Raw genomic sequence first — 11129 nt, forward strand, 5'->3', positions numbered from 1 at the left:
GCTATAACAGGACTTTGGTTCAACTGTGGTTGTTTTAAATGTGCTATATAAATAAACTTGACTTGACTATAACAATCATAACTACAGAAACGATGCAGACAATTAGGACGATAGACTGAAACTTGACAGGATACACTCTATTTACAAGATTTACAAAACTATTTACACAGATGCGAGGAAGGAACGGTTTTGTCAAAACTGAGCATGCGCCGGAGCTGCAATAGTGCACGTCTGTTCAGCTCATATGAAAAATAAAAACTTCTGCTTCTCCTTCCAAATAAATCTGACAACAGACAATTAACTGAAATAAATCCTCATGAAATAAAACACAGTACTCACAGCAAAGAGCCAAAAGCTAAAGCACCACAAGCCTGTCTTGTCAATCATTCAGTAGTCAGAAGATGGCAGAGGATGAGGATGATGACTGTGACGTTGATGATGATGATGATGATGATGATGATGATATATTCAGGTCCGGAGACTGTACTGCTCCTTTAGAGAAATTCACATGCCAACTGACACACTAAAAGTGTTGCCTCACCCCCCACCTCAGCAGCCTCCTACTGGTTGAGGTTTAGCCCCACCCCCTACTTTAGAAGCCTCCTATTGACAGCAGTTTAGCTCCACCCCCCTTAACAGTTTCCTATTGGTTGAGGTTTAACTCCACCCCCCCACACCTTAGCAGTGTCCTATTGGTTGAGGTTTAGCTCCACCCCACCACCTTAGCAGTTTCCTATTGGTTGAGTTTTAGCTCCATCCCCTACCTTAGCAGCATCCTGTTGGTAGAGATGGAGCTGCAGTGCCTGGTCCAGGTGCAGCTTCCTGTCATTCCAGCTTTGCAGGAAGTGGCTCCGAGCTCCCTGCAGACGATCCAGGAGGGCAGACACCTTTGGGGCCACACTCTGAAAATCTGCCCCACCCGATAACCAGCTGCCATGGTTACTGCCACCATCACAAGCAGCGTCACCATGGGCAGGACCCAGACGCATGCGCTGGAGCAAACTCCTTCCTTCACGCTCAAGAGCGTCAACAGGCGCCGTGGCAACAGTAGTCCGGAGGCGGCCATGTTCCTCAAGAAGTCTGGATATATGAGAACACATCAATATACAAACACACAGAGAAACAAATGCACACACACAGACACACACAGCCCCTCCTCAATCTGCGGTCCTTACTTGCGGGCCTCCTCCACTCCCTGGGGCTCAGGGCCCCGATTCAGCCCAGCCTCCAGCTGGTCCAGCTGGGCCAGGAGCTGCATGGCGGCCACAGAGAACTCCTCCAGACCTAGCCACAACTCCGTCCACTCCACATGGTCATACTCCAATGAACCACCAAGGTCAGAGGTCAACTGGGAGGGGTCAACCAGCCGGGACAGGCCCTCCACCGAAACCAGACTGGTCTGGACAGACACAGGCAGCAGCTCAGTCAGACAAACAAGCAGATAGATAGACGGACAGGTGGAGAGGCAGACAGGAAGATAGGTGGTGGAGCAGACAGACAGACAGACAGAGACAGACATGTGGAGAAACTGACAGCTAGAAAGACACAGACAGAAAGGTGGAGGTCAGACAGACAGACAGACAGGAAGAGACAGCGATGGGCAGATGAAAGACAAAGATAGATAGAGATCAACAGGAAGAGAAACAGACAGACAGACAGGAGGACAGAAAGACAGGCGGACAGGTGGTACCTCGAAGCTGAGCTTGGCGCTGCCCAGGTTGGTCTTGTGTTTCTGCCAGAAGGTGTCTGGTTTGATGAGCAGTGCCGTGTGGATGTGGGAAGAGAAGGACTCCTGAAGAGTTCTCAGTAATGGTTTCACACTGTCCCACTTTGAACCACGCATGTCCACCACCACCGTGAAGCCACGTGCACGCACATCATCACTGAGAGACACCACAAATTAGTACACACACACACACACACACAGACAATGCATTAGTACACACGGAGAGAGAGACAATACATTAGTACTGAGAGAGACAATACATTAGTACACACTGAGAGAGTGACAATACATTAGTACTGGGAGAGAGACAATACATTAGTACACAGACAGACAATACATTAGTACTGAGAGAGCCAATACATTAGTACATAGAGAGACAACACATTAGTACTGAGAGAGACAATACATTAGGACTGAGAGAGACAATACATTAGTACACAGAGAGACAATACATTACTACTGAGAGAGAGACAATACATTAGTATACACTGAGAGACAGACAATGTATTAGTACACAGAAACAATACATTAGTACTGGGAGACAATACATTAGTACACACTGAGAGAGAGAATGCATTACTACTGAGAGAGACAATGCATTAGTACTGAGAGAGAGAGACAATACATTAGTACCGAGAGAGAGAGGGAGAAAGAACACATTAGCACAAAGAGAGACAATACATTAGTACTTAGAGAGAGACAATACATTAGTACACACTGAGAGGGAGAGACAATGCATTAGTACTGAGAGACACAATACATTAGTACTAAGAGAGGGACAATACATTGGTACTGAGAGAGACAATACATTAGTACACAGAGAGACTGCATTAGTACACAGAGAGAGAGAGAAAACATTAGTACTGACAGAGAGTGAGAGAGAGAGCATTTTTAAGAAAGCATTTGACTCTATCTGGCACGATGGCTTATATTATAAAATCCTCCAAAGTGGCATAGGGGGTAAAATGTTTGACATAATCAAATCTTTATATTTGGAAAATAAGTGCGGAGTAAAACTTAGCGACAAAGGAACAGAATACTTCACTCAAGGGTGAGGGGCGAGACAGGGCTGCAGTTTGAGTCCAACCCTGTTCAATATCTACATCACTGAGTTAGTGGTGTTACTGGAACAATCTGCAGCTCCTGGCCTCACCCTAAACAACACGGAAGTTAAATTCTTGCTCTATGCAGATGAGCTGGTGCTGCTGTCACCCACAGAACAGGGTCTACAGCAGCATCTGGATCTGCTAGAGAACTTGGCCCTGACAGTAAACTTACAAAAGACAAAAATTATGATCTTCCAGAAGAAGCCCTGGTGTCAGGAAAGTAGACACCTATTTACTCTAGGTAACACCGCCCTAGAGCACACGTTAAACTATGATGACCTGTCTGTGAATGTTCTCATTCATCCAGGTCATGGTTATCCAAAGGAATTGAATAGAGTGCAACTGGACTTGGTAAAAATCCGTGAAGACGTTTTGCCTCTCATCCAAGAGGCTTCATCAGTTCGTGCCTTTCTGACTAGACCAAGCTAGTCTGACTGGCTGGTGATGAAACTCAGATATTTATCCTCTTTGGAGTCGTTAACAACTCCTCACCAGCCAGTCAGACTAGCTTGGTCTAGTCAGAAAGGCACGAACTGATGAAGCCCCTTGGATGAGAGGCGAAACGTCTTCAGATTTTTACCAAGTCCAGTTGCACTCTATTCAATTCCTTTGGATATGATGACCTGGGACTGAGGGTCAGTGGGACTGAGGGTCAGTGCCTCGGGAAGCATTGGTCTGGCAGTGAATGCACTTAAAGAGAAAGCCCGAAGAGCTTTCTATGCAATAAAAAGACAATTCTATAAAACAGACATCCCAATTAAAATCTGGTCCAAAGTCTTTGACAGTGTCCTCCTGCTTGTTGCAGTATATGGAAGTGAAGCACGGGGTCCACTCAGTCAGCAAGACTACACTAGATGAGACAAACATCCAATAGAAGCCCTGCATGCAGAATTCTGTTGACAACTTCTAAACATACAAAGGAAAACACCAACAAATGCATGCAGGGCAGAATCGGGCTGTTTCCTGTTGATAATAAATATCCAAAACAGATCACTTAAATTCTGGATGCACCTTAAATTAAGTCCCCACCACACACTGCAATCTAAAGCATTCCAAATCCAAGAGCAAAGAAAGAGTCCCCTCAGTCAGCTGGTTGTGAAACTAACTGACCCCGTAACCACTGACATAGATGACTTTCAGACTAGCACTGCTGACCAACCACACACTAGAGTAAACCACATCATCACACAACGCAACAACTCATATATGTGGAACACTGGGACATAGAAACCAAATGACAACTCAAATGAGAACGTTATCGGGCCCTAAAAAGAGAAGACAAATTGGCTGACTGTCTGTCCACTGTCAGAGACAGTCAGCAGAGACACATCCTTACCATGTACAGGCTCACTGACCACAGTCTAGCCACTGAAAAGGGCAGACACAAAAAACATCTTGGCTACCAAAAGAGCAAAGAATGTGTGGTCACTGTAGGACAGGTGAGGTCGAGACAGAGATGCACTTCCTGCTAAATTGTGAGAAATTCCAGAACATAAGAGAAAAATACCAGGAGACATTTGAAAACTAGATTCCAAATGTTCTACTGCTGGATGAGAAAGAACTATGGCCACTTATTTTAGGAGAGGGTCAAAGGTCACACCCTGCAGCACAATATGTGTCAGAATGCCATAACCTAAGGGTCAGTGAGTGACCAAAACACTGTCAGTTACTGTCAGTTGCTGTTCAAGTGCTGCTCTATGTTTCTGTCAGATCTCTGTATTCCTTTTTCCTTTTTTGTTTGTTTAGCACTCTGTTGACCTGTTTTGTTGTCACCTGCTTTGGCAACATTGTAATTACTGCAGTCATCCCAATAAAGCATCATTGAATTGAACTGAGAGAGAGAGAATATGAGAATACATTAGTACTGAGAGAGAGAATACATTAGTACTGAGAGAGAGAGAATACATTAGTACTGAGAGAGAGAGTGAATACATCAGTACTGAGAGAGAGAATACATCAGTACTGAGAGAGAGAGAATACATTAGTACTGAGAGAGAGTGAATACATCAGTACTGAGAGAGAGAGAGAGAATACATTAGTACTGAGAGAGAGAGAGTGAATACATTAGTACTGAGAGAGAGAGACAATACATTAGTACTGAGAAAGAGAGTGAATATATCAGTATTGAGAGAGAGAGAATACATTAGTACTCAGAGAGAGAGAGTGAATACATCGGTACTGAGAGAGAGAATACATTAGTACTGAGAGAGAGAGACAATACATTAGTACTGAGAGAGAGAGAGTGAATACATCAGTACTGAGAGAGAGAGAGAATACATTAGTACTGAGAGAGAGAGACAATACATGAGTACGGAGAAAGAGAGTGAATACATCAGTACTGAGAGAGAGAGAGAATACATCAGTACTGAGAGAGAGAGTGAATACATCAGTACTGAGAGAGAGAGAGAATACATTAGTACTGAGAGAGAGAGAGTGAATACTTCAGTACTGAGAGAGAGAGACAATACATCAGCACTGAGAGAGAGCGAATACATCAGTACTGAGAGAGAGAGAGAATACATTAGTACTGAGCGAGAGAGAATACATTAGTACTGAGAGAGAGAGACAATACATTAGTACTGAGAGAGAGAGACAATACATTAGTACTGAGAGAGAGAGAGAATACATTAGCATTGAGAGAGAGAGACAATACATTAGCACTGAGAGAGAGAGTGAATACATCAGTACTGAGCGAGAGAGAGAATACATCAGCACTGAGAGAGAATACATTAGTACTGAAAGAGAGAGTGAATACATCAGTACTGAGAGAGAGAGACAATATATTAGCACTGAGAGAGAGAGCGAATACATTAGCACTGAGAGAGAGACAATACATTAGTACTGAGAGAGAGAGTGAATACATCAGTACTGAGAGAGAGAGAGAATACATCAGTACTGAGAGAGAGAATACATTAGTGCTGAGAGAGAGACAATACATCAGTACTGAGAGAGAGAGACAATACATCAGTACTGAGAGAGAGAGAGTACATTAGTACTGAGAGAGAGAGAGTGAATACATCAGTACTGAGAGAGAGAGAGAATACATTAGCACTGAGAGAGAGACAATACATTAGTACTGAGAGAGAGTGAATACATCAGTACTGAGAGAGAGAGAGAATACATCAGTACTGAGAGAGAGAATACATTAGTACTGAGAGAGAGAATACATTAGTGCTGAGAGAGAGACAATACATCAGTACTGAGAGAGAGAGACAATACATCAGTACTGAGAGAGAATACATTAGTACTGAGAGAGAGAGAGTGAATACATCAGTACTGAGAGTGAGAGAATACATTAGTACTGAGAGAGAGGGACAATACATCAGTACTGAGAGAGAATACATTAGTACTGAGAGAGAGAGAATGAATACATCAGTACTGAGAGAGAGAGAATACATTAGTACTGAGAGAGAGAGACAATACATTAGTACTGAGAGAGAGAGAGAATACATTAGTACTGAGAGAGAGAGACAATACATTAGTACTGAGAGAGAGAGGGACTACATTAGCACTGAGAGAGAGAGACAATACATTAGTACTGAGAGAGAGAGAGTGAATACATTAGCACTGAGAGAGAGAGAATACATTAGTACTGAGCGAGAGAGAGAATACATTAGTACTGAGGGAGAGAGAATACATTAGTAATGAGAGAGAGTGAATACGTCAGTACTGAGAGAGAGAGACAATACATTAGTACTGAGGGAGAGAGAATACATTAGTACTGAGAGAGAGAGTGAATACGTCAGTACTGAGAGAGAGAGACAATACATCAGTACTGAGAGAGAGAGAGAGAGAAAGAGAGAGAGAGAGAGAGAGAGAGAGAGAGAGAATACGTTAGTACTGAGAGAGAGAGTTAATACATCAGTACTGAGAGAGAGAGACAATACATATGTACTGAGAGAGAGAGAGAATACATTAGTACTGAGAGAGAGAGTGAATACATCAGTACTGAGAGAGAGAGAGAATACATTAGTACTGAGAGAGAGAGAATACATTAGTACTGAGAGAGAGAGTGAATACATCAGTACTGAGAGAGAGAGACAATACATTAGTACTGAGAGAAAATACATTAGTACTGAGAGAGAGAGAATACATTAGTAGTGAGAGAGAGAGACAGTACATTAGTACGAAGAGAGAGAGACAATACATTAGTACTGAGAGAGAGAGAGAGAGAGAGACAATACATTAGTACTGAGAGAGAGAATACATTAGTACTGAGAGAGAGAGAGAGAATACATTAGTACTGAGAGAGAGAGACAATACATTAGCACTGAGAGAGAGAGACAATACATTAGTACCGAGAGAGAGAGAGAAAATACATTAGTACTGAGAGAGAGAGAGACAATACATTAGCACTGAGAGAGAGAGACAATACATTAGTACTGAGAGAGAGAGAGACAATACATTAGTACTGAGAGAGAGAGAGAGACAATACATTAGTACTGAGAGAGAGAGAGAGACAATACATTAGTACTGAGAGAGAGAGAGAGACAATATATTAGTACTGAGAGAGAGAGACTACATTAGTACTGAGAGAGAGAGAGACAATACATTAGTACTGAGAGAGAGAGAGAGACAACACATTAGTACTGAGAGAAAGAGACAATACATTAGTACTGAGAGAGAGAGAGCCTACATTAGTACTGAGAGAGAGAGAATACATTAGTACTGAGAGAGAGAGACAATACATTAGTACTGAGAGAGAGAGAGAGAATACATTAGTACTGAGAGAGAGAGACAATACATTAGTACTGAGAGAGAGAGACAAAACATTAGTACTGAGAGAGAGAGAATACATTGGTACTGAGGGAGAGAGAGACAATACATTAGTACTGAGAGAGAGAGAGACAATACATTAGTACTGAGAGAGAGACAATACATTAGTACTGAGAGAGAGAGAGAATACATTAGTACTGAGAGAGAGACAATACATTAGTACTGAGAGAGAGAGAGAATACATTAGTACTGAGAGAGAGAGAGAGACAATACATTAGTACTGAGAGAGAGACAATAAATTAGTACTGAGAGAGAGAGACAATACATTAGTACTGAGAGAGAGAGACAATACATTAGTACTGGGAGAGAGAGAGACAATACATTAGTACTGAGAGAAAGAGACAATACATTAGTACTGAGAGATAGAGAGAATACATTAGTACTAGGAGAGAGAGAGACAATACATTAGTACTGAGAGAGAGAGACAATACATTAGTACTGAGAGAGAGAGAGAGACAATACATTAGTACTGAGAGAGAGAGACAATACATCAGTACTGAGAGAGAGAGACAATACATCAGTAGTGAGAGAGAGAGACAATACATTAGTACTGAGAGAGAGAGAGACAATACATCAGTACTGAGAGAGAGAGAGACAATACATTAGTACTGAGAGAGACAATACATCAGTACTGAGAGAGAGACAATACATTAGTACTGAGAGAGAGAGAGAGAGAGAGAGAGAGAGAGAGAGAGAGAGAGAGAGAGACAATACATTAGTACTGAGAGAGAGAGAGAGAGAGAGAGAGAGACTACATTAGTACTGAGAGAGAGAGAGACAATACATTAGTACTGAGAGAGAGAGACAATACATTAGTACTGAGAGAGAGAGAGACAATACATCAGTACTGAGAGAGAGAGACAATACATTAGTACTGAGAGAGAATACATTAGTACTGAGAGAGAGAGACAATACATTACTACTGAGAGAGAGAGAGAATACATTAGTACTGAGAGAGAGAGACAATACATTAGTACTGAGAGAGAGAGAGACTACATTAGTACTGAGAGAGAGAGAGACAATACATCAGTACTGAGAGAGAGAGACAATACATTAGTACTGAGAGAGAGAGACAATACATCAGTACTGAGAGAGAGAGACAATACATTAGTACTGAGAGAGAGAGAGAGAGAGACAATACATTAGTACTGAGAGAGAGAGAGAGAGAGAGAGAGAGAGAGAGACAATACATTAGTACTGAGAGAGAGAGAGACTACATTAGTTCTGAGAGAGAGAGACAATACATTAGTACTGAGAGAGAGAGAGAATACATTAGTACTGAGAGAGAGAGAGAGAGACTACATTAGTACTGAGAGAGAGAGAGAGAATACATTAGTGCTGAGAGAGAGAGAGAATACATTAGTACTGAGAGAGAGAGAGACTACATTAGCACTGAGAGTGAGACAATACATTAGTACTGAGAGAGAGAAACAATACATTAGTACTGAGAGAGAGAGAGAGAGACAATACATTAGTACTGAGAGAGAGAGACAATACATCAGTACTGAGAGAGAGAGACAATACATTAGTACTGAGAGAGAGAGACTACATTAGTACTGAGAGAGAGAGAGAGACAATACATTAGTACTGAGAGAGAGAGACAATACATTAGTACTGAGAGACAGAGACAATACATCAGTACTGAGAGAGAGAGACAATACATTAGTACTGAGAGAGAGAGAGAGACAATACATTAGTATTGAGAGAGAGAGAATACATTAGTACTGAGAGAGAGAGACAATACATTAGTACTGAGAGAGAGACAATACATTAGTACTGAGAGAGAGAGAATACATTAGTACTGAGAGAGAGAGAGAGAATACATTAGTACTGAGAGAGAGAGACAATACATTAGTAGTGAGAGAGAGAGACAATACATTAGTACTGAGAGAGAGAGAATACATTAGTACTGAGAGAGAGAGAATACATTAGTACTGAGAGAGAGAGAGACAATACATTAGTACTGAGAGAGAGAGACAATACATTAGCACTGAGAGAGAGAGACAATACATTAGTACTGAGAGAGAGAGAGAGAGAGAATACATTAGTACTGAGAGAGAGAGAGACTACATTAGTACTGAGAGAGAGAGAGAGAATAAATTAGTGCTGAGAGAGAGAGAGAATACATTAGTACTGAGAGAGAGAGAGACTACATTAGTACTGAGAGAGAGACAATACATTAGTACTGAGAGAGAGAGAGACTACATTAGTACTGAGAGAGAGAGAGACAATACATTAGTACTGAGAGAGAGAGAGAGAGAGAGAGAGAGACAATACATTAGTACTGAGAGAGAGACAATACATTAGTACTGAGAGAGAGAGACAATACATTAGTACTGAGAGAGAGAGACAGACAATACATTAGCACTGAGAGAGAGAGAGAGAATACATTAGTACTGAGAGAGAGAGACAATACATTAGTACTGAGAGAGAGAGAGAGAATACATTAGTACTGAGAGAGAGAGAATACATCAGTACTGAGAGAGAGAGACAACACATTAGTACTGAGAGAGAGAATACATTAGTACTGAGAGAGAGACAATACATTAGTACTGAGAGAGAGACAATACATTAGTATTGAGAGAGAGAATACATTAGTACTGAGAGAGAGACAATACATTAGTACTGAGAGAGAGAGAGACAATACATTAGTACTGAGAGAGAGAGAGACTACATTAGTACTGAGAGAGAGAGAGACTACATTAGTAGTGAGAGAGAGAATACATTAGTACTGAGAGAGAGAATACATTAGTACTGAGAGAGGGAGACAATACATTAGTACTGAGAGAGAGAGAGAATACATTAGTACTGATAGAGAGAGACAATACATTAGTACTGAGAGAGAGAGACAATACATTAGTACTGAGAGAGAGACAATACATTAGTACTGAGAGAGAGAGAGACAACACATTAGTACTGAGAGAGAGAGAGACAATACATTAGTACTGAGAGAGAGAGACAATACATTAGTACTGAGAGAGAGAGAGAATACATTAGTACTGAGAGAGAGAGAGACTACATTAGTACTGAGAGAGAGAGAGAATACATTAGTACTGAGAGAGAGAGACAATACATTAGTACTGAGAGAGAGAGAGAGACTACATTAGTACTGAGAGAGAGAGAGAATACATTAGTACTGAGAGAGAGAGACAATACATTAGTACTGAGAGAGAGACAATACATTAGTACTGAGAGAGAGAGAATACATTAGTACTGAGAGAGAGAGAGACAACACATTAGTACTGAGAGAGAGAGACAATACATTAGTACTGAGAGAGAGAGACAATACATTAGTACTGAGAGAGAGAGAGAATACATTAGTACTGAGAGAGAGAGAGACTACATTAGTACTGAGAGAGAGAGACAATACATTAGTACTGAGAGAGAGAGACAATACATTAGTACTGAGAGAGAGAGAGACAATACATTAGTACTGAGAGAGAGACAATACATTAGTACTGAGAGAGAGAGAGACAACACATTAGTACTGAGAGAGAGAGAGACAATACATTAGTACTGAG

The 11129-nt window shown here is 41.3% G+C and overlaps 1 protein-coding gene across 1 annotated transcript in view; it reads right to left on the minus strand.

Moving 5' to 3' along the window:
• kalrnb (kalirin RhoGEF kinase b) overlaps positions 1-11129 on the minus strand; it is a gene marked incomplete at its 5' end in the record, with an annotated part of 412121 nt that overhangs the window by 398328 nt on the left and 2664 nt on the right. Inside the window, 3 exons of the mRNA XM_056301536.1 lie at positions 765-1080; positions 1176-1399; positions 1691-1883. Coding sequence (XP_056157511.1) covers positions 765-1080; positions 1176-1399; positions 1691-1883 — 733 coding nt within the window. The remainder of the gene's footprint in view (positions 1-764; positions 1081-1175; positions 1400-1690; positions 1884-11129) is intronic.

This window comes from Lampris incognitus, chromosome 21 (genome assembly GCF_029633865.1).
Source record: "Lampris incognitus isolate fLamInc1 chromosome 21, fLamInc1.hap2, whole genome shotgun sequence".
NCBI lineage: Eukaryota > Metazoa > Chordata > Actinopteri > Lampriformes > Lampridae > Lampris > Lampris incognitus.